The sequence below is a fragment of the Myripristis murdjan genome, chromosome 12, assembly GCF_902150065.1.
Source record: "Myripristis murdjan chromosome 12, fMyrMur1.1, whole genome shotgun sequence".
Lineage (NCBI taxonomy): Eukaryota > Metazoa > Chordata > Actinopteri > Holocentriformes > Holocentridae > Myripristis > Myripristis murdjan.
The window spans coordinates 25693073-25716838 of record NC_043991.1 but is presented as its reverse complement, the minus strand read 5'-3'; the positions used below and the strand labels follow the sequence as shown (position 1 = coordinate 25716838).

The window sequence follows — 23766 nt, the reverse complement described above, 5'->3', positions numbered from 1 at the left end:
TTCTTTGCAAACATCACCACAACCTCTCATCCTCATGTAACATCAAGAGGTAGAGCAGTGTTTGTCACTGAAGCTCTCTCCAAACTCACCCAGCGAGCCCATTCTCAAAGCCATGCATATCTCTTTTCAAGCCATGGTGGCCAAATGGGCACCTGGGATTGCTCAGCAGTTTTATAAATGTATATTTAGTTATTAAGAAATGCCTGTTTTCAATATAGCTTGTGTCCCTCCCTTACTTAAGCAGGCCTACATCATTTATGCTCATCCTGACAAGTATTTTCCTCGCTCTGGCGCTTATAACCTTATGCTTTCTATAAAGATCTCCATAAATTTGTCAAAATCAGATTTACCTGAAACGTTACATACACCCAAATGATTTTGGGACACAGATTTGTGGCTCTTAATTTCACTTATTAATTCATGTTCACTGGCTCTGCTAACAAGCCCAGCCCCTGATGACGCAACAGTTGTTTAGAACTGTGACGTCGCTTGTACACGTAGCCTAGTAGGATGTGTTCATTGAAGATGGTGACTGTGTGTCAGTCCCACTGTCCTGCACATTTGTAAGCATTTATTATTTATATCTTCTTCAGGTACATTTTTTGTACGTCGGGTAAGAGTAAAGGTATACAAATATTAACGATGTTTCGTTGTGAGCACTTTGTTCCGGTGTCTACTAAAGACAGTAAACTGCTATCCATGTAGTTAGCATTAGCTAGCCAGCAATGCTAACTAAGCAACTAATGCTAGCTGACCAATCAGTTAACCTGTTAAAATGTGTTCGACGGGTGCCTGACGTCCTGTAGTTACTCGACGTGTTTGTCTTGTCAGCGCTGAATGTGCACGAAAAGATAGACCGTTAGTTTACTGCCACTCTCAACAAATTCTGTGTTTCGGCAGCGTGAACGACTTTTGATACGCGTTGCCCAACGCGTCCAAGACACGAAAAGCCGTTAGCTGTCGAGCTAGACACTCTAGACTTTTCCACCTAATGTTAGCTAGGTAGTTTTATGACGAGTAACATTGTTCTTGATCAGACAGAGTTAACATCAGGTGGGATATCTTCAAGTGTTTCCTGATAATTAACAGTCAGTAGCTTAGCTGCGATCGAAGAGGCGATGATATTCTTGTTTGACGTTTGTTGGTAAGTTGACACGGCGGCGACGGTGGCTAACAAGGTTGCTACGGTCGTCGATGAATTTATAACCATCGCGCTTTAAAGAGCCGGGTTTCACATTTGTAGTGGCTGTCCATCAAAGACGAATCTGTCTGGCTCATGTGCCTGTACATCAGCTAACTCTGAAATTTCACCTGCTTAGTCCATGTAAGCTCGCCCTTTCTGCTGCCTGGTAAAAGGATAGTGTTTGACAGCTAGCACAAGCTCACCAGAGCACAGTCACGGCGTCCGCTTGGAAGTGTGGCATCTTTAAAACTGTTTTGGTTAGCCGTGTGCTAATTGCTAACAACGGGAACAAGGAAGCTGCAAGACTGAACAGCGGGGCTTCTTTGAAAATTGTCTCGTGATTTCATCTTTAAAACTCCCCAACACTGATTTACTGTTTTCATCTGTAGCTCAGAGATATTTGTATATGTCATGGTATGGTGTCTGCCAGTGGTGTCTATAAGCTACCAGTTTTTAATATTACCGTCTTGCAAAGCTGTCTTTATGATACAGACGCAGGTAATTTCTGTTAAATAAATCCATAAACCACTCAAGAATGGCTGCTTCTCTCGTACTCTTGTAGGGCTGAATTAACTGCTAAGATAAGGAGATTTAAAGTTGAGGAGGTGTGAATTATAGAAGCAATTATTATATCCAGAACCAATTAGAGACACTTTCCTCTTTCTTCTCTTCACTGTGATGCTGTGATGCTCTTAGGTAACAGATGCATCAGAGCTTAACCAGAATTGTCTCGCCTCATTAACCTTTTATAACAGAATTACAGATATGTCTACTTGATCATGTTCATTGAAATAGTTTGGATAAGACAGGTGTGCTAGCAAGAGTTAACAGATGTGAGTACTAGTAGTGAAGTATGTCCTCTTGCTATGTGTGTATCCGTTAGGACATTATTTCAGAGCTTATGTTGTATTTGCCACGTTGGACTGTTGGCTTAAACAGGAACACAGACAGTATACAAACAAAGGTGTGGTGAGGTCCACAAGAGTGACTTACCTTGCTATTTGTTGATCAACTATACTTACTGTTTTTCTCTCTCTATCCAGCTACGCCTGAGTTCAGTCTTTTCAGTGGCATCATCAGAGTGGCTTGGTCCTTGGACCTGTTAGCTCTGCAGCCATGCAGCCCCCTCCTCGGACTGGACCTCCGGGAGCTTCTGGTCCCCCTCCCTCCGGAGCAGTGCCCAATGCGTTCCGCAGGACCAGGCCCCACAAACATACGTCAGCAGCTGCTACCATGATGGGGCCTCCACCTGCTACCCAGCCTATGACAGACCCTTTTGCTTTTGTTAGACAAGCCCCTCCACCTATGGCTTTGAGCAGCCCCCCATTGGCACCCAACAGCAATCCTCCACCCATGATGGCACCACCCAACAGCATGTACTCACAGGCCGGCCCAGGGACTGCTCCACAACCTCAACTACTGGAGGGTGCACAAGCTGCCCCACCTGGTCCACCACCATCCTCTACACCAGGGGTGACCCTTTTCACCCCTCACAGTGCAACATCCCCAGCTGTTTTCCCAGGACACCTACCACCAGGTGCCCCAGGATATGCATCATCAAATACAGAGCAAGGTTATTTAAATTCAAGTGAACAGACACCATTGTTGGCCTCTGGCCCACCACCCATGTCGTCAGGCCCAACGCATGGTCAGACACCTTTTAACCAGGAAGCCCAAGGAGAGCCTAATCCTCAGGCTTTGCCCTTCCAGCCAGTGCCTCCCACCTCCTCCTCTTCCCAATGGGCACCTGATCATGGAAGTCGACCTCCTTCAGTTCAGAACTATTTCCAGCCTACTAGTGACCCTCCGCCTCAGCCCTTTAACATCCCTCTGCAGTCTCAAACATACCCTCCCCATACACCCTCACCCCATCACTGCACCCCCACCCCTCCAACACACCCTGGACATATGCAGGGTGTGTTGCAAGCACCTCTTCCTCCTCAGAACCCTGAGCCGAATGCACCCCAGCAACATAATTCCCACTTCCAAGCTCAGAACTACTTCAGTCAGAGCGCAGCCCCCCAGGGGTCCTGGTTCAACCACCCCCCACAGGACTCAGGCTATCACCAAATGGGGACTGGTTTGGGCCCTGGTCCGGCCCAGCCAGATCCTGCTGGGTCACAACATGTGACTGCTGCTGGTCCTGTGCCAGCTCCAGCTCCAGCTCCAGCTCCAGTCCCATACTCTCAGGAGTCTGGTTCTCTCTCAATGTTCTTCAAAGGAAATGATGTGGAAAATGAAGAGACGCTGGCTGGAGAGGGAAAGAAGGCAGTTAATGGTATTCCTGGATCTTTCCAGCATCACAGCAACACTCAGCCGCCTCCACAAGCCCACAGTGCAGATGTTCCTGTGGATTATCAAGGAGCTTCTCTGCAAGACAATCCACACATACCCTACATGAATGATGGTAATTATGCATCACCAGGAAACACTCAGAAACCATCTGATTCCCAGTATGACCATGTAGAGAATTTTGAGTGTGTTCCGAACCAGGAAGTGTTACCGAGTGAAACACATAGTAGCCCTGCTGCTACATCAGCCCATGGAGGAGACCAGTTTGAGACAGGCCCTAACCTGGAGACTCCAGATTCTATCCCAAGACCAATGAGATCTGCCAGTGTGTCATCCAACTATAGCAACGTGAGCCATGGAAGTGGAACTGGCTCCCGCCGGCACCAGGGGGTAGTAGGCACCTTCATCCAACAGGAAAGTCCTCGCCTTGCTGATGATGTGAACCTCTCTGCTGCCACTGGAGGCTACTTTGAGCAGATTGACACTTCCCCAGCTGGGGATATGGGTGCCTACCAGAGCTCTCAGGAACGGATGTACCACAGCCAGCCCCCCACACCCAGCCCCCCCAAACCAACTGGTATCTTCCAGGCCAGTGCTAACAGCTCTTTTGAACCTGTACGTTCACATGGTGTTGGGGTGCGTCCTGTTGAAGTTGATAGGGCAAAAATGGTAGCAGAGGGGGGTGCAGATTCTATACCTGGCAACCTGGAGCAGCCTCCAGATAATCTGGAAAACATATATGGCTCAGGACAACCCCTTCCTGCTGGCGACGGGGGTGGGGTGCCCCACCTGTCACACCCTGTGGTTCATTCTCACTCTCGGCCTTCATCCCGTGCCCATGGGGCCAATCAGCCCTGTGAGAGCCCTGCCACAACTCTCTGGGCTCAGAATGATCCATCTAGTTTAGGAGCTAACATCCTCCTTGCTCCCGCTGCTCCCCCAGTCCTTGCTCCTTTACGAGAACCCAGTGCTGATGTCATTCAGCCCCCAGAGGATGGCCCTCTGGACCTGCAGCCCCCGCTTAGAGCTCAGCCAACTTCACAGCATCACTCAGAAAACCTAGAGAATCCACCGAAGGTGAGTGAGGGGGAGCTGTCAGACTCTCAAGGCAACCTGGGCTATGCGTCTCTCCTGGTGTCTGACTCACTACACCAGCCTGTTTTGATTGCTCCGCCGGTTTCTAATTACAATGTGATTCCCCCCAGTACCCTTACCCAAGCAGCCAGTCAAAGTAGCCTTAGGGAAGCTACCCCCCCTGTGAGACCGCTTTCACAGGGGCAGGGTGCCAGTACATCTCAGACATGTCATGTAACCTCTAATCAGAATCCTTTATTTACCCCCGCACCAGTGATCTTAACTCCTTCTGCCTCTACTCAGAGCCCACTCAATCTGACTCGAGACAACACAGAAGGGACAAAATCGGACATAACAGCTCTACCGCCGTCTCAGCCAGCCCGCCCCCCTCTTTCAAGGGGCCAGTCATTGGGTGGAGACAGTCACTCTGCTCTCCATATTAATGCACAAGCTCCTCCTGTTGCGGCTGCTGCTGCTCCCTCTAATCACAATCAGCCATCAAATTTTGAACTGCTTGATTTCTCTATGCACCAATCACAGAACCAAAACCAAGCATCTAGCCATCCTTCCTGTCTACAGGGGTCTCCACAGGCTAGTAATGCCCCTGGATTTTACCTACAGGTCACCAAAGATGCTCAGCAGGGGGTTAGAGTGGAAGGAGACATCCCTCTCCAACCCCCAGCTTCCTCATCTGCCCCACAGGTACCCGCAGCACCCCAACAAGCAGCTCCTAACACCCAGCAGCCGCTGCCTGAGCCCCCTAAGGTGTCAGAATCACAGCCTGGACCACTGCCACAAAGTGATGCTCCACCAGCTCCAAGTAGTGGGGCACCACCTCCACGTGACCAGTACCCACGTTCAGCACAGGTGCCTACTGGAGGTAGTGTTCCTTCTTCTGCTGCTGCTGCTTACCCTCCGGGGCCCCAGGGACCAGCACCCCCAGGGGCTCCTCAGCCAACTCCTACAGAGCCCCCTCGACCACCTTCCTCTGTGGGAAGCCAGCAAGGGTATGGCCCTGCTCCTGCAGCGCCAGGGCAGGTGTATGGAGGCTATTATGGAGGTGCCTATGGAGACTACCCAGATAGCAGAGCACCCTACCCTCCTGGCCAGTACCCACCTCCACCTGGGGATCCGCGAGCACAGCAGTATTATCAAGTATGTGAAGAGTCTGTTTTTGCTAGTTTGTGTGTGTATCCATTTGTCATTCTATGCAGATGTGCATTTCAAGATGTGAGACTTAACTGGATGTAAAGGTTTATCTGGGGAGGAGACAGCGAACTCCTGCTGAAGCAACAAGTAGAAAATTACTCATGTAAGCTTTTATCCTTTAGAATGACCCATATAGGAGAGCAGATCCTTGGTATGGCAGATATGAAGGACCAGCCTACCGTGATCCGAACTACCAGTACAGAGAGCCTCAGCCAGACCGACCCAGCTCCAGGGCCAGCCAGTACTCTGACAGACCCTCATCAAGGTCAGTGGCGTCTCACTGTCTCACACACACTGGTTATCATTACCCATCAGTCAGCATTGTGGTCACTGCCGTTGCTCATCATTTGTTCATTAACCTTTTCAGTTCCACTGCTCCCACTGATGGGTTTGTCATTGCTGCGCAGCCATGCTTTGTTCATACCCACAGAACTTGTTTTAGGTTTCCAAAAATACCAAATATGTCATGCTGAATTTCAAGGAAAATTGTATAGAATGGTGAATGAGACATAAATATTTTCTATCTGATGTCATGCTGTGGCCATAAAACTAAGGGACCTAGGCTTGAATGTTTTACTCAATATAAGTATGATGTAGCTTTAGTGAAGTGTTGCACTAGCAGCTACAGAATATTTAGGTGATATTGATGTACAATATGGGAATAATGTTTTTTTTTCTACTTGAGTAAAAAATTGAAACAAGGTAAGAGGACATGTAGGTTTAAATGGTTTGTGTAATCAACCTCAATTTTCATTTTCTTCCACGCATATAGGCAAGGCTATCCAGATGACTACCACAGAGCTAACCGAAGTGCCTATGATGAATATTATTCAGATTACTACAAGAAACCCTATGATTATGCAGGTACGAGCCACAGTTTCTGCTAGCTTTGATTACATTAATTTGTTGAACAAATTTCATACAGCCTAATATATGTAATAAGTAAGTGGACAAAATAATGTACTTTGGTTTTGTGTATGTGTGTGTGTGTGTTTGTGTGTGTGTTTTATTTTTTATTTTATTTTTTTTTTCAAATGTCTATGCATGTATCCAATGTGAAGGTTACAATCCTGGAGCATATGATCCTCGCTACAGAGGATACTACGATCAGTCCTACTGGTATAACTATGATGAGGCCTACAGAAGCAGAGACCCCTACTATAATCAGCAGCCGTATCCTGCCAGGTAAACAGACAAAAATGAAGCCCCTCATCCTGTTACACATGTCCTGAATGATAGATTTATAACCACCTATAAATTGGTAGTCTGTACTATTGACAGACTGAGCTCTGCAAGAAAGTGTTGGTGTTGTCATCTGTGATCTTAATGGTGTATGGTACCCTGTGTGTCTGACATTGAAGCTTATCTAATAGTATTACACTCTGAGGTGATAGTAACTTTACATAAGATTTTATTTCTGTAGTATTGATTATATCCATACAACCTGCATTTTAAAACTGTTGCAGATTTGCGTTATGCAATGCAACAGGTGTTAGCCCACTTGCTGTGAAATAATGCTATGAATGCTCCATGTACAGGAGAGAAGGCTACGATGAGCAGTGGCGCTATTATCCTGGTTATGATCCCAGTTTTGATGATGATTATCATCGGCAACGAGACCCATATGGGGATGATTTTGACCGACGCAGCATCCACAGCGAACAGTCAGCCCACAGTATCCACAGCTCCCGCGGCCACCACAGCAGACGAAGCAGCTTCAGCTCCCGATCACAACAGGTAGACGTGTGGAATTTGAGGAAGTGTGTATATGTGTTTAAACCTCTGCACATATTGGTATAACTATCGCTTGGGTTACACTAACCTGACACTGAACTTATAATTGATCGTCTGCTATCCTAGCAAGAGATAACTCTTTCTCTCGCTCTCGCTGATATTTGGTACTCAAATGTTATGAATGACTTCAGATACAGTGTTGAGGTTCAGAAATTCAACATGAAGATCACTTTTATACTGTTTTGGCTGATGGAGGTCTGTGGTAGATCATGCTAGGAGGCTGGTGTTATTACTTCTTTGTTAGGTTTGCTGAAATAGAAATACTGAAATAGAATGGTTTCTGAAAACCTGCACGCATTTTTTTTGAAAGCCTGTAATCTTAGCACCTGGTCAAGTCGTCATTAAGTTGTTATTGATTGACAGCTCTCCCAAACACTCGCGAATGTATTGGGCAGTAACAATCTAATAGAAAAATTGGAAATTAAATTGGAGGGATGAAGCCATACCTTTCTATGCCTTGTCTGTCAGTGATTTTCTAGGTTTTGCCTTGCTCTCTTCAGTCTTCCTTGGTGAAGAGTGATTTGTAAAACAAAAAAGAGGGATGTTTGTAAAATGTCCTAGTTCACTCTTGTCTCCATAGGATTCTGTGTGATCTTCATTGCTGTGAAACAATTTGAAGTTAATTGATTTACTGAAGCCACTTTTCCTCATTTCCTGTCAGCCTTTCCCACCGCTTTCTTGAGTGGCCTTGTCCTTCATGCTAGCTAGTCACTTTCTTGCTGTTGCCATGGCCTCTTTAGTTCTGAAACTGTCTTCTCTCTTTCAAATCTAACTTCACAGTCTGTGGTCACAGATAACAGCCCTGATTTTTTCCATTTTTAGTACAAACTGTTCTTTTAAGCCTGTGTCATTTTATTTTAAATCACCTCTGACAGTCTCCCAATATTTTCTTTCTGGCACAGTGTAATTCAGTGTGAAATCTTATGTGAAATCCTGTGCTCCTTTTATCAAGGACCTTATCTTTCCTAGATGTACTTTATTGTCCCTCAAATGTATTAATTCCTGACAGTCACAAGGGCATATCTGGTGCTACTTTTATAGGTTCTAATAATGTGTAGCCTATCTCTCATTCATAGTGTCATTAATGCTAGTGTGTTCTGATATTTTATTCTCCTGTGAGTGAGCCATTTTCCACCTCTGCTTCAACAGCACAAGGGACTTTCATCTTTTGTGTCTTATCGTAGCTTTTGGGGGTGTAACCAGCATCTTGTTCCAGCTTTGAGTACTGCTGCCTTTGGTTGCTCTCCCATAGAGTAGCATCTATTCTCTCCATTAAGAGGTCACATGGTCATTCCCTAGTTGTCAGCTGCCCTATCTAGAGGAGGACCTTTTACAGTCTAGTTGAGATTTATCAGTAGACAGGGTGTGATGTAACTTTAACTTGTGCTGTTGTAGTGTGAGTGCCTGAAGAAACATAGCCTCATTGTTTGGAAAAAAAAAAAAAGGGTTACACTAGTGTGGCTTTGTCAATGATTTTATCAAGTGAGCACGTCCCACCACAGATGTGCTGCTGCATGAGGCTGGCAGCATGGTAGAAATGAAATAGAGATTCAGCATGTTTACACATAAAAAAGGCCAGTATGCAACCAAAATGAAGTTTCACATTGGCTTTGATCACCACATTGTGTACAGGCTCTCTAGTTGAACTAGTCAGTTTTCACACCACTTCACTGACTGCTCTCCAATATGTCATCACTGGTAATTGGTCAACAGTGTCATGTGATGTGTTTCCTGTTTCATATATGTCCTCTGGGCTGTGTGTTTCGAGTTTATGCCCTTTAACACAGCGCTTGTCTGTTTGTCTGCTCTGTCCAAGATGAATGAATTTGAGGCTGGACCAACTGAAACTTTGAGAGGAGGTGTGCTCTTATATTACTGCACAGGCAAGGAGTATAAATCCACTAAGCTGTTAGCAAACTCTAGGAGAGAAATATCAAACTGAGCGTCAGTTATCACAATTTTTGCAAGACAAATTTGGGTTTGTGCTTGTGTTTGATGCTTGTTTTCCTCTTCATGTTTGTATTCTTTTTCCCCTCATTGTTAATTCCAAAAGTTTCAAGCTACCAGTCTTATTAAAACACCAGACCTATGGAAAGTTTTGCTTGCAGTGCTGCCTTGGCAGTAGGGCTCGGAGATATATAGATGGTATATCAGTATTGTCATATGAGACTATTTATTTCCGGCATTTTTGTGCATCTCAATAATGCACACAGTGATTTTCACCCTCATTTTAGGCCTCAACAGCCAGATTGCCAAATCATACTCTTGACCATCTAACTTTAAACAACTCTCACAATAGATCAATAATCAATTTGTACCTGATTCCACTAGGTTGTAGTCAAATTTTAAGTCTATGAAATGGTAGGTATTGACCCAAATCACGACATTTAAGTTTATATATTCTTTATTTGTGTATTTGGTTTTGATACCTCCTTCTGTCTTGTCTGTTGAGCAGAGCCAGGTGTATAGGAGCCAGCCTGACTTGGTGTCAGCGGTGTATGACAACACAGTATCCACCCTGCCTGTTGACTACTCTTATGGACAGTACCCAGATCAGACGGATGCTGCCCAAAACTATAGCCAATACCCCTATTCCTCGGAGTACACTGCAGACGGCACCTGGATTGCCCCCGAGCAACGTAAGGACACAGTCCTTTCCTACCCAGTACATTAAGCTGGGACGTTATGCCATCTATTCTTTTGTGTTTAACTTCCTCTGCATCCTCCCATAGCTACCCCTCGTCCCACGACACCAGAGAAGTTCACCATACCCCACCGCTGCGCCCGCTTTGGACCTGGCGGTCATCTCGTCCAAGTTCTGCCCAATCTCCCCTCAGCTGGGCAGCCTGCTCTTGTTGATATTCACAACTTGGAGGTAACATTTTAAACTGATCAAGTTTCAGTAGGTTAGAGTAGGTGATTAACAGAGCTTTTTGTTGTTATGTAATGTGTTCACATTTTAGCCATTTAGCTGACACCAGTAGAAAAAAAGCCTTTATTCCACTGGGGGTAACTGTTGTGTTGCAGCTGCTGGAGCTGATCATGGCCACTCCAGACAATGTTTGATTCCAGCAGACCTGCTGCAGTGCATTGCAGAAGCAGCTCTCTGCTCTGCTTCACTTAAAATATGTGCCTATTCTATTTTTGACGGAAGCCGTGGCAGGCTGCACAGAGCATATTGACCCGGGCAAGAAGTCAGACACAAGAATGGCATAGAGAATCTGGTCAAATTTCAAAATAAAACTCTTGATTGTATGTCACATCATTACATCTACATTATTTCATAACTAAAGTATTTTTGACATGGATGATGAAAAGTTCATCTTGGAAGTGTACAAATGCATCTTGGAAGTGTACAAATACAAGAAATCAAACAAAATTTGGCAGGCAAAATGCTCCTGCTGGGGTATGAAGCCATGCGGAGGACAGAACAGAACTGTCATAGATGCAATGTCATAGAGCCACAACCTGTGGAATCAAGGAGTAAGTCTAAAGTCTACCAACATAGCAAACAGCCTTATACCCACCTGCTATACTCACCTAGCAGCTGACACATCTCCATGCATGTGTTGGATGGTTACAATTGGAATAGTCAGATAAATTTAAGTTATATAGTTCATAATAATCAAATATAACTTTGCAAGAAATGTGACTCAGCACTTTGCCCCAAAAAGTATAAGATATTCTAACTTTTATGCATCCCTAAAAACCAAATGCAAAAAGGATCATGAGAGAAACGGACTATACCATAGGAAAGCAGGTTTTGTAGCCATTGGGTTTATAGTGATGCTTCGTTCAACTGATTTAATTGCCTCGTTAATCCAGCAGAGCAAGTGGGATTGTGATTGACATGCATTTGGGCTCAGTGCCTTTGAGGACACTAGTTGTTTGTTTTTTTTCATGACATTAATTTAAACAATTAAAGGGAGTGAGACACCTTGAACGCCCCATTATCCATAACCGTACCAGTAACAAATAGTCATTCACAGTTCACTGTACTGAAAGTTTGTACTAATCAGGAATATGTGAGATTTTTGGGAAAATTGCTTTTTGTCTAACTCACACAGAGTCAGCTGAGAAGATCAATACTATTTTTATCTGTGGCTCAAGTGCAAAGATAGGATTGGGTTGCTAAATATAGCTATATTCAGTACTATCTCGGGCAAATAACCAATTACCCATCTGCTGGATGTCGTGAGCGCTCGATTAGCAGCGCTGCCTCGAGCGTGACTCGGGATTTGGCAGCTGCAAACTGCAAACTTGTGGCAGAACATTACTGTCAATAAAACCCAGCTGACTGAAGCTGTTAGGGAACTACCTGCTAATTATGTCTGACTTTGAAAGACACAGTAAACATGATTTCATGATGACAGACACAGATCCAGCAGGCAAGAATGGAGGCTGAATCAACTGAGCCAGTTTATCTTGCAACCCTCAGCACCAACTCTTAGAGCTTAATAAAGGGCCCACTCATAATCACTTTGTCCAGAGGATGGATAAATGGTTGTTAGTCTCAAATTTAGCTGGCTTTAGATCAGCCAAGATCTCATTTTTTGTTCTTATTTTTACTCATCATTAACATGAAAGATGTATTTCTTCAGTAACTGGATTTCTGGTTTATTTCTCTGAGCCGGTGGCTTCCCTCTGCAGCCTTGAGCTAATTCACTTAACTTGTAGTCTGCTGCTATGTTTGTACTGCGTATACAGATGAAATTGGTATTGATCTTGTCTGACCCAGGGTAAGACAGACTAAAAGCAAATTTCCCCAAAACACTAAGAAAAAAAAAAACGCTATTGGCAGGATCAACCAAGAAGCCTCCTCACAGTTAAAGTAAAGCAGTATTTTGGCTGCCTAAGCACCTGCCTATTTGAAGTCTGAATGCAAATAGCTTTCCTCATGTATCTCCTGTAATTTTGTTACTTTCTTACACGACTTCAATCAATTCAACAGTTTGCATCACAACTTTAAGGCAGAATAAAGCCAAATTGTTCACCATGTCTTTGTTTGCAGACCATGCTGCAGGATACTCCTGAACAGTCAGAACTGCGAGCCTTCCCTGGACCTCTTGTCAAGTAAGGACATTCATGCTTTTTAGCCCTCTTAGCTTCCAGTCTCTGATCTGGACACTTATCCACTGCTCTGCATCTTCTGCTCCAGACCGAAATAGAAGACATAGACACAGATTAAGATACCTGTGACCTCTTTTCCATACCATTTATAAATACTTAGAAAATACTCAATTTTCTAAAATTGTTTTTGCTACAGTGTATAAGTTATAATAGGCAGAAGTCACCCTGTCTCAAATCCTTTGTGTCGTGTCCATCAGGGAGGAGACGCACAAAGTAGATGTGATCAAGTTCTCCCAGAACAAAGCCCTGGAATGTTCCCGCAACAACGACCTCTTGGACAGGGATTCTGCTTGCCTACTTTGGGACTTAATCGTGCTGCTCTGTCGACAGAATGGGGTAAGACTGAGCAGATGGAATGGGTCTGTCAGACCTGGAATTGAAAGCGGGAATGGGACTTTGTCATATTTGTCTTGAAACAGCTCTCTCACTCTCATACTCTGTTTCTCAAGACTGTGGTCGGCACAGACATCGCTGACCTCTTGCTGAAGGAGCATCGCTCTGTCTGGTTACCGGGCAAGAGTCCTAATGAAGCCAACTTGATTGACTTCAACAATGAGCCACTGGCACGAGCTGAGGAGGAGCCAGGAGCAGGACCGCTATCCCTTCTATCTGACACCTTCATGACTGTCCCAGAGAACGTTGGCAAGGAAACAGAGAGGTTCAGGGAGCTGCTACTGTTTGGCCGTAAGAAGGTAAAGAATTACCAGTTTCTCTGTAGCAGAGTGATGCCACTGGACACCTTATTGTGAAATATGTAATGCAATATACTTGTAATGTACCTAACAGGATGCACTAGAAGCAGCCATGAAGGGAGGTCTCTGGGGTCACGCCCTGCTTTTGGCCAGTAAGATGGACAACAGGACACATGCACGTGTCATGACCAGGTACATAGTGGAAGTGGCATAAAAGGCTGCGGCATGTTAGCTTATGTTAACATTTATTCTGGGATGATTTTGCCAGTGTGATAGATTGTAAAATCCATATTTTCTTTGTCTTTGTTGCCCAGATTTGCCAACAGTTTGCCCATCAATGACCCTCTTCAGACAGTTTACCAGCTGATGTCTGGGCGGATGCCTGCATCAGCCACAGTATGTATTATTCGAATCGTTTCTCATTGTTACTCTGAAGAAAATACATACACAGCATTTATCAAGTCTGTAGTATTGTCTGTATTTCCTTTGAAGTGTTTCTTAGAGATTTCTCTCCTCTTAACACCTTCAGTGCTGTGGAGAGGAGAAGTGGGGTGACTGGCGCCCTCATCTAGCCATGGTGCTGTCTAACCTCGCACACACCCCGGACCTGGATAAACGCACTATCACAACCATGGGTGACACTCTGGGTAGGATTACACCAAAAAGGCAATAGATCACTGTACTTAAAGGAACTTTCAATCCAGATATCTTTGCAGGCTTGGGTAGATGTAACCATATATCGTGATTACATTTAGCATTCAACGAATGGAAAAAAAAAAAAAAAATCCACCATCTAACTGTTTAGTAAGCAGAAGACAAAGAAACATAAATTTGTCATTAGAAACCAGAAAGCACCATTTTCCAAGATCGTCCACTGCATCTGTAGCCAGCAAGGCATATACTCCCTGTAGTCTCACAGATTCTACTTACACACAATAATTCGGACATGCTAACAGGAACCTGTGGCGTTAGGAAATTAGAAACAACAAACCACCACAACCTCTAGGTAAATAGGCATATTTGTGTTTAAACAGTGTTAATGTGTCTTTGTACGTTCTCAGTCATCCATGTTTGATATCTTATTTCCCAGTTTCTGCTATATTTAGAGGCTATCTCGCAAAACAGACCCTTTCCCCCTTGATTAAGTCTAACACAATCGTTTTGTGTGGTGGCAGCTTCCAAGGGGCTGAATGATGCGGCCCACTTCTGTTACTTGATGGCTCAGGTGGGACTGGGAGTGTTCACAAAGAAGAGCACCAAGATGGTTCTGGTTGGCTCTAACCACAGGTTAAACACACACACACACACACACACACACACACACACACAGAATTCAAAGTGACCTCACTATCCATGAAACAGTATACACAATATATGCCTTATATGGCCTTGTAACTGTTTCTCTTCTCTTCAGTTTATCATTCTACCAGTTTGCAACCAATGAAGCGATCCAGAGGACTGAGGCCTATGAGTATGCCCAGTCTTTAGGCTCCCAGTGCTGCTCACTGCCCAATTTCCAGGTAAGTTCCTTTGTACTTACTGAATAATAGCTTTCTGTGCCCTTGTCATGAAACAAGATGAATCTTTCACTGAGAGTCATTGATATTTATTTAAAAAAAAAAATATTTTATGGTCTAGGATGCTAATATTTTCTGCCAAGGCTCCTAGATTTCAGCACATACAAATGTGACAAATTGCTGGTTTCTTGCTGACACATATATTATCTTAACTGCAGATTTGCACTTTAAAATAGTATTTTGTCTTTCCTAAAACTGTAGAAGAATGCATTGGCTGCCTTTATTCTAGCATTTTCCTAGCCCAATGGTAAAGCACACATTTTGTAATATATTCTCTCCCATTGATGTTAATGATAAGAATATCATTGTTTTCTGCCCTTCGATGTCCTTTATTTAGGTGTTCAAGTTAATCTATGCATGTCGCCTGGCTGAAGCTGGACTGAGTGCCCAGGCTTTCCACTACTGTGAAGTTATATCTAGGGTGGTGCTCATGCAGCCCTCCTATCACTCCCCTGTTTTCATCAGCCAGCTCATACAGGTACACCGATACTGCTGCTGTTTTGCTCTCTTTATCCATCTGTCTGTCTTTCAGCTAAGACTTTCAAAGAGCATTTAAATACACTTGGAATTAATGAACTGTAGAAATAGCCTTGAAGAATATAAATTAGTTACAGATAATGGTGAGCACTCGTGCCTCTTTCTCTCCTCCCCAGTTCCTTTTCCCTTTCTTCTGTTGTTCCTTTGTTGTTTTATTATATGTTATGTGCTGTTTGTTCACAGATGGCTGAAAAGCTGCGGTTCTTCGACCCCCAGTTGAAGGAGAAGCCAGAGCAGGAGCTGTTCAATGAACCTGAGTGGCTGATCCAACTCAGACAGCTGGACGGACAGATAAGGGTGAGAGAGAGAACTCTTGTGGTAACAGCAAATTGAAGTCATAGTGCAAAATGATGAGCTGGTATAAGTTAAAAGTTTTTATCATTTGAGGAAGTAATACATGATACATTTGTAGATTTGGCTCGTCGTTAATAAATAGTAAATAAGGTCAAAGTATGTAAGGACATGGACTTTGCTATCGACAATCAGCTGTTTGATTGTTGTGTTTACCCAATTTTGAGGTATGTAGCAGGTTATGCTCCAGGTTATGCTCAATACAGAGCCATGGGCTACTTCTTAGGTGTGCATAGGTTTGCAGCTTGATTCCTTCAGAAGTAAAGCTCAAAGTAAAAAATGGTATGTGCAGCTGCCTAGTTGCCTGAGTTGACTCAAGGACAGATAAAATATATTTTTTTGTTGGAATAAATTATATAATTCCCTGTGTTGCAGAAATCTTTTTGCAGTTTTCATAGAGGTGACCTGACAGTATATAATAATCTAAAATGTAATATTAAATTCATTAATCAAAAACTGATGGATGAATATAAAAAGCTGATAAACCTAAACTTCAAAGACAGTCCATGGTACCAAACCCTAAGTAACAGCCTTTTAAACAGGAAGGAAAGGTTTCATGTGCACAGCTCAGATGTGGTATATGTCCCCCTCACCACTGAAGCAGAACACAGTGTATGCTTGGTTTGTGATCTCGGTGATGTTGAGAGTGAATTACACTTTATGTTTTACTGCACTGTATACAGAGAACTGAGGGCTCCCCTCTTTCAAGCAATGCAATATTAAAATCCTGGAGTATTTTGGTTTCAGCATGAGCTTTTCATCACTGCTAATTGCATATCTAAAGCCTGGGAAAGTATGGAAGCTATGCTCTTTGTTTAAATGTGTTTGCTTAATATTTAATTTATTCAGTTGTTCACTTACCGATCTCGTTTTTGGGTTAATAGGTAACATTCTGCCATTTTGGATGTTTGCATGATGCAAGAACTGTTTGTTGGATGGTTCGGCCTCACACTCACTGTGATTGTGTTTGTTAGTGTCTTGTAAACCCATGTATGCTGATATGTATGTAATGCATCATTTGTGATGCATTACACCATAAAAACCAGCTAAACTAAACTAAAACTGTGGTTGCATGCTTCAAGGATTATAACAGCACATTCGAAGGATTGTGTAAGCTAAGCAGTTTATTTTTTGCAGTGTCTTTAAGAGTATGGATACTTAAGCATTGTGACATTTACACTTATACAGCTAAACTCGTGAAAACAAACAAAAAATAGCAAAAAAAAAAAAAAAGAAAGAAAAAAAACAATCCAATATTTTGATTAAATCATTTTTTAACTGGGTTGCTTCACAATAAATTAAAATATTTTCCTGGTAATATGCCGGCCTATTTTTGAAGTTAAAATAGATTTTCATGTAGAATTGGAACTTGTTTATTTGCATTGCTAGTTTTTGTTTGTAGTTGTAACCATGCAACTGTTGGTTGTTTCCTGCTGCTCTCTCAGACGGGGGTGATAGCGTACAATGCGGACAGAGCGACTCCTGCGCAGTATGAGTGCAGCACGCCCAGCTCTGAGTTGGACCACACCAGTCCACCTGAGCCTTACACCATGCCCCTGGAGTTGGACGGCCCCGCTCCTGACAACCCTTTGATGAACTCATTACTGCCATCACAGGGAGTACAGCTGATGCCTCCAGGTGTGTGTGTGTCTGCGCTGTGTTATGCTAGCTTTTTAGCCTCTGTAATGAGCCAGGTTTACAATTCATCAGATCTAATCTCTGCCTCTTTTAGCTCCAACCACCATCCTCCAAGATGGGATGGCACCATCGCAGCCCATGGTCTCTGCTGATGTGCCCCAGTTCTACCCAGTGCCCCCTAACTTGCCTGGACCACCAGGCCATATGCCCGTCCCAGGCTACCCTCCGCAGGCGTCTGGCTTTGCCCCTCTTCCTTTCCAGTCTCAGCCTCTGCCTGATCAGCCGGACATGTATCCAGGAGCCCTGCAGCAGCCTGGTCCCCCAACTCCTCACATGGGCCAAATGTCACCTCACATGCCCCCTCAGATGCAGCAGCCACCTCTACAGATAAACCACCCACCATCCCAAATGCCCCCGAACATGCCTCCTCCTGGTCATATGCCCCCAGTAGAGCCGCCATCCCAGGTCCCACCAGAGATGCAGACTGTTCCATCAATGTCCTCTTCCCCGCCTCGGAGCGCTCTCACACCTCAGGTGGACTTTTATGACCAGATGGCGCACATGGTCAGTATTTTAGGCCTTTTCTACTGCATGGTACCAGCTTGACTTGACTCAAAAGTACTATCGCCGCAAAAGTCAGGGATAGCACTTGGTGTCGGGTGCTGTTTGGTTATCGAGGTTCCAAGACTCATGGAAATTGTATCATAGTAGCTATCCATGAAAAAAATCTGTAGTTTCACTAATATTGTTTATGTGAAGCAGCCATTTCGAGTTGGCCTTGTTTATTTATTTATTTATTTTGAAAATGAAACACTTGTATGGGGCGCTGGTAGAGAAGTGAGGTAAAACTAGTCAACACTCCCACAAGGTAACTGGCTGGGCTTCACTGTGAGGGGTCGCTGTGTGCATTGGAAAAAAATCCAGAAAAGTAAATCAAGTAGAGTAGAGTTAAGCTGGTATCAAGCAATGGCATATATATAGTTTGTGTATATAAGAATTGTTAACCACTATATCTGTCCTGGCACTGCAGGGTCCTGGGAGAAGACAGAGAACTACTTCACAGTCGTCAATGCACATGGTACGTTTTTATGTCTTACTCGAATCATATCCTACCTCTTATCCATCACATGATTTTCTATCTTGATTTCAGTTTTTCAGAGAGCAATGTGCTTTCTCATCTCTACAACTTGTATGTTAAACTCCCATGGAACTACTCAGTGGCCATGAACACAACATTTGTATCTTGTCTTATGTGATCTACAGGCTTCAGGACGTCGCTCTCGCACCAATTCTGAGTCTTCCACTCATTCTGGGGGAAGGGAGCGGAGCAACTCAGCTGTCAAGCAGGCCTCCCCACCTCCACCCTCCATTCCTGAACAACCCCGCAAGGAAGAGTCCAAGAAGATCAAGAAAGACTCACCTAAAAAGGTTCATATGCACATCTACACGCGCACACACACACTCGCGTGCATTTAGATCCTCCCTGTTCCCTCCCATTTCACGCCTGATTTTCACTTCTGACTTATTCTCTTCCCGTGCTCACACAGGGTGGTGGATGGCTGGACTGGATCTACCGGAAGGGGAAGAATGAGGCTCACTTGCCAGATGACAAAAATAAATCTGTAAGTTAAAACTGTTCCTTATGCCATAGAAATTTTATCAGGTCTTTTAATGGGTTCCTCACAGGTTTTTGTTCTTTGGCAATTTTCAACACATTTATGGTGATGAAAGCATGCTAAAATTGGGAACAATAATTAAACAACTTCAGCACTTAAGTTCTTAAAATAGATGGCAAACATGGCGTGTACACAGCTGAACACCTCGGCAACAATAAATACTTTGTTTCCTTGGTGTGGATTTCTGATTCAAGACATCAGTGTGATTAAAGTATGTCAACACATACTATGTTGCACTTTGTTGAGATACAAGGAACAGAATGACCAACAGCAAAGTGTTTACTGAGTTTCATCAGCCCCCACATTTTTCTCACAGGTATGTATGAATTCAACTCATCACAGTATTTTTTTTTATTGTCAGATTGTATGGGATGAGCAGAAGCAGAGATGGGTTGACCTCAATGAGCCTGAAGAAGAGGTTTGTGGTGTTCAAAAATTGCTGTGCTGGAAAGATTTGCTTCTTGAAGTTTATTTTAGGCAGACTGGTTTTTGTTGTGTGTCTAAATTGAGCAAACCCTTTGTTTTATAGATTGACCGCTTCTGATCTAATGATTTTCTTATTATCTGTTAGAGTAAGCCTCCTCCGCCACCTCCCTCTGGCTTCCCCAAGATGGTTCACATGCCTGGCCCTGCAGGGCCTGCCTCACCCCCAGGTGGTGGTCCACCTGTCAACATGTTCTCCAGGAAGGCAGGTGAGAAGTCAATCAGGCATTCTGGTTTCACAAATATTGTGTTTGCTCATAAAATGCATAAAAACACCTCTGCCCAAGGATAAAGTTACTTGGAGGGAAGTCATGATGTATATTACAATAGTGTCAGTAAATGATGTTTCCCTTATTTCCCACCACTTGTTTCTTTGTTCTCAGGCACTAAGAGCAGATATGTGGACGTCCTGAACCCCAGTAGAACTGCTAAACCAGGCGGATTAGCTCCTGCCCCAGCAGACATCTTTGCTCCTCTGGCACCTATGCCCATGCCAGCCAACCTGTTTGTGCCTAGTTCAGGTATGTATCATGTTAATGTAAAGTTCACACACACTAACCTTAAAAAATTAGACAATATAAATATGAAGCTGTGGTGTATACATGCATGCATGTGTTATGCAGATATAAAAGAAACCTTCACAAACTTTCAGAATCCATCACTGATATTGTAGCTACAATATTACATTTGATAGTGAATTTCAAGGGCATGTTCAGTCAATCTAAACCTCAAACGGTAACTTTCAAAATGGAGAAAAAAAAGCATTGGTTTGAGCAGCTGTTTGAGCAGGTACCAAACTGTAATCAAGGATTGGAATATTCATTGAGGTTGTTTGCCATCTCATCAGCTCCTGATGATCAGCAGCCTATGGAGGGCAGTGAAGGAGGAAACCAGGAGCAGAGCTCACCAAACCCCAGCGCTGTACCACAGGTATGTTATGACTTTTTATTGGTGCACCCAGTCCAGTGATGTTGATGGCAGTATCAGACTTTTTACTATGTCCCTTTGATTTAATGATTATGTTGGGAGTCATGACTGAGAAGTTTCTTATCTTCAAAATATAACAGGTAGATACTTTATTCATCCCGCAGGAAATTCACATTTTTTTTTTTCAGCAGTATCCACAAAACAAAACATTTTTAAAAGAGAGGCTTTTCACATATGTTATTGGCACTGGAAATGATGAGATGATGAGACATTTGTGCAAATTTAGCCGATCTACACGAAGTTTAAAGCTGGATACTCTATTAACTCCAATTATTTTCTGTTGTTCTTTGATTAATCTGCCCAGATGTTCAACCCAACGTTACCACCTGGTCCAGAGGGTCCTCCCATGCCTGACGGGTCACAATCAGGGGAGGTAGGACAACCTTGCTCCCATTAACTCGCATCATATTAGTCTGTTACCCTAGCTACCATAGTACCATCATGCTACCATTGAAACATGATGCTATACTCCTAACAGCCAGTACATGCTACGTGCTTGGTTCTATGGATGTGAGTGGATATAAGTGTGTGTGTATGTGCGTGCGTGTGTGTGTGTGTGTGTGTGTGTGTGTGTGTGTGTGTGTGTGTGCTCACCCAGCAAAAGAAAGTGCATGCCTGTTCACTTAAAATCTTTCCTCATAATCATGCAAAATGTGGGGCCAGGACAAAATGTAAAATCTCAGTTCCATTGGCTGTTAAAATCTAATTCTCTCCATATATGTCCTTTTTTTCCCCCCCAAGAATCACAATTTCCTAATGCTGCTGCTATTTTTTTTTATTTTTATTCTGAACTGTTGGAGAGTGGAGGCAGATCTAATCCACTGCATGAGAGATAATTAATCTGGGTTTGTGGTTTGTGTTTTTGTCCATTGTTTATTTCCTCCCTGCTGTCTTTAGCTCTCACGTTCTAGCTCAATGAGTTCTTTATCACGCGAAGTGAGTCAGCATTTAAACCAGGTACCTCTAGCTGGGCCTCAAGCGCCCCACGTCTGCTCTCACCCCTTGCCACCCACCTAGCTCATCACATCACAAATAGCATGCTTCACCATTTGCACCGAAAGCCTCACCCCTTCTAAGCACAAGATGCCCGCCTGCAGCCCTGCCTCCCCGCCTGCCTGCTGTCTCCAGCATTACTCACTTAACTCAGTGTGTCTAATACAACTTAGTCTACCAGTGGTCAACAAATTCAAAATAATCAGAGCAGTTGATTATAGCCGTGCTTACAATGAAGACATCAACTGCATGTTAATGTTACAGATCAAAGAGTGAAGAATGATGGAGACTGCAGAACAAGTGCCTTGCCTGTTCCTATGGAACCGCACGCTAACGTTAACCCTCCACAGTGCTTTGCATGATTACTAAAACAAGTGAAACCAGTGGTTTGTAATGTTGCCTCTCTGTGGATCCAACAGCTCATCGTCATTACTTATCCACTCCCTCTTGGCTTCAGGATGATGTGTATTATAGTGATCCCACACCAGAAAGTAGGGTGGCGAGAATACATCCTCTGTTCAGTCTCCCATGTTGTTTTTCATGGGCAGAATAGGGGCAGAAGGGACGGTAAGGGGATGTTACACAGTAATCACTTAGTAATTCTGCATTACGTTTGCAGGGTCAGCCTGCCCCAGGACCCCCTGCTACTGGAGGCATAACCTTTTATAACCCTGCCCAGTTTGCACAGGTGAGATTTAATACATCATTATGGGACAGAACTGCAAGGCATAGAGAAAAATAGACCAGTTAAATGAAAATTCCTGCTGGTCTGAGGTCTCTGTGAGTTGTGACAGCACCATCTGATATTTTTTTACTGAAAGTCTAGTCTCTGATGTCATCACTCTTTGCTGCTGTTTTTTTTTCTTCCCCTCCCAGACAAGCGCACCATCAGGAGGTGGACTCCGCTCCGGTCGTTTGGGCGGTCAGCGGCAGTACCCAGTGTTGAAGTAAACATCATCCTGCAGAGAAATTGTAAACAGACTGGTTGGATGGAGTGATATTTTGCCTGGGAGTAACTGAAGCACATATACATACTGCTTTCTGTCTCAAGGACCCTTCTTTTTGCCCCGCATCTAAGCAAAGCATAATCGGCATCATTACCATCATTAACGTCAAACAGCTAAACCACTCTTCAGTCCCTTTTTTTTTTTTTTTTTTTTTTTTTTTTTTTTTTTTTTTTTTTAGTTCAAGATTTTTAACTGAAACGTCATTTTTTATAGGCAAGGTGTTTTCTTGAAGGGCTTATTCCCGCATCCACACTGAAACAGTCAGTGGGTGTCAACATACATACAAAGGCTTACGCATGGATGCATTTATACACAAACTGTATGTTCATATAGACATGAGTAGTGTACAATAAATATTTTTCTCCTCTAGTCTGTCTTTGATCGCTGACCAGAATTGTTAGCTACAGGTTTCCCTCAAAGTACACAGTTACCTGCAACAAAGACCTTCCCAGGTCTTATTTTAGTTATCCCTTTGGTATGTCTAAGCCCTGATGTTCATGTTTGATTGTGTGCATGTGTGAGGGATGGAAAGAAAGTGGCACCTCTTAATTCATCTTGAGTACTTTTGTATGTGCTTTTGTGGTTCTTCAGTGTCGCCCAGTCAGCTGGAGATAACATTTTGTGTATGAATGAATTGTGAATGAATGAAATGAAGTGTCAATAGTGCAGTGTCTGCTGTGTTGTTCCCTTCTCCTCAGTCGCCCTCCACTCAGGAAGGACGTTTGAGTCTCAGAGACACGGGAAAGACTGTCTTGGCTCCACAACCGAGGTGTTGTTGAAGTTTTGCAGTGTTAGAATGTTGCTTGTTCCGAATATTTATTTAAATGTCCTGCCCGTCAGCAACTGTTCACTTTCAAGATGTGTCAGGGTCTCTGCTCCATGTTAGGCTCATGTTGGTTCCCTCCTCTCGGAGAAGTCTGATAATACGGGGAGTGGTTTTCAGAACCGCAGGATTCAGGACTAAAACACCATTTTAAATGTCACTAAAAAAAAAAAAAGAAGTCTATCCAAATATTTGTATATCTGATTGATTGTATTTATGAGCTGTAGTCATAAAGTGTGTGTGGAGAGCAACTAATTTTTTTTTTTTTTTCTGATTAGCTTTGATGAAATGCGGTTATGATTCAGTAGAGATGATGTCTT

General features: G+C 43.6%; 1 protein-coding gene across 2 annotated transcripts; it reads left to right on the top strand.

The window, feature by feature from the left end:
- Positions 1 to 512: 512 nt before the first annotated feature.
- Positions 513 to 22751, top strand: sec16a (SEC16 homolog A, endoplasmic reticulum export factor). Of its 2 annotated transcripts, XM_030064675.1 has the most exons (31): positions 513 to 563; positions 2227 to 5704; positions 5881 to 6023; positions 6531 to 6622; positions 6820 to 6943; positions 7297 to 7495; positions 10008 to 10191; positions 10285 to 10427; positions 12564 to 12625; positions 12880 to 13018; positions 13132 to 13374; positions 13469 to 13566; positions 13689 to 13770; positions 13904 to 14021; positions 14550 to 14661; positions 14789 to 14894; positions 15289 to 15429; positions 15672 to 15785; positions 17285 to 17477; positions 17572 to 18041; positions 18508 to 18555; positions 18741 to 18905; positions 19025 to 19099; positions 19515 to 19571; positions 19725 to 19845; positions 20020 to 20157; positions 20484 to 20566; positions 20928 to 20996; positions 21521 to 21580; positions 22236 to 22304; positions 22493 to 22751. In XM_030064675.1, the coding sequence occupies exons 2-31, from the start codon at positions 2300 to 2302 to the stop codon at positions 22565 to 22567; spliced, it is 7128 nt and encodes a 2375-aa protein (XP_029920535.1). In that variant the 5' UTR covers positions 513 to 563; positions 2227 to 2299; the 3' UTR covers positions 22568 to 22751. The 2 variants fall into 2 exon arrangements, with proteins under 2 accessions (XP_029920535.1, XP_029920537.1); XM_030064677.1 differs by lacking the exon at positions 21521 to 21580.
- The last annotated feature ends 1015 nt before the right edge of the window (positions 22752 to 23766 follow it).

What these genes read in the sequence shown, in the direction of transcription:
- sec16a (XM_030064675.1), top strand. Translation starts at nt 2,300, where the DNA reads ATGCAGCCCCCTCCTCGGACTGGACCTCCGGGAGCTTCTGGTCCCCCT. An exon ending in TACTGTTTGGCCGTAAGAAG is followed by an intron (nt 13,375 to 13,468) that starts GTAAAGAATTAC and finishes TGTACCTAACAG; the next exon opens with GATGCACTAGAAGCAGCCAT. An exon ending in CATGTTCTCCAGGAAGGCAG is followed by an intron (nt 19,846 to 20,019) that starts GTGAGAAGTCAA and finishes CTTTGTTCTCAG; the next exon opens with GCACTAAGAGCAGATATGTG.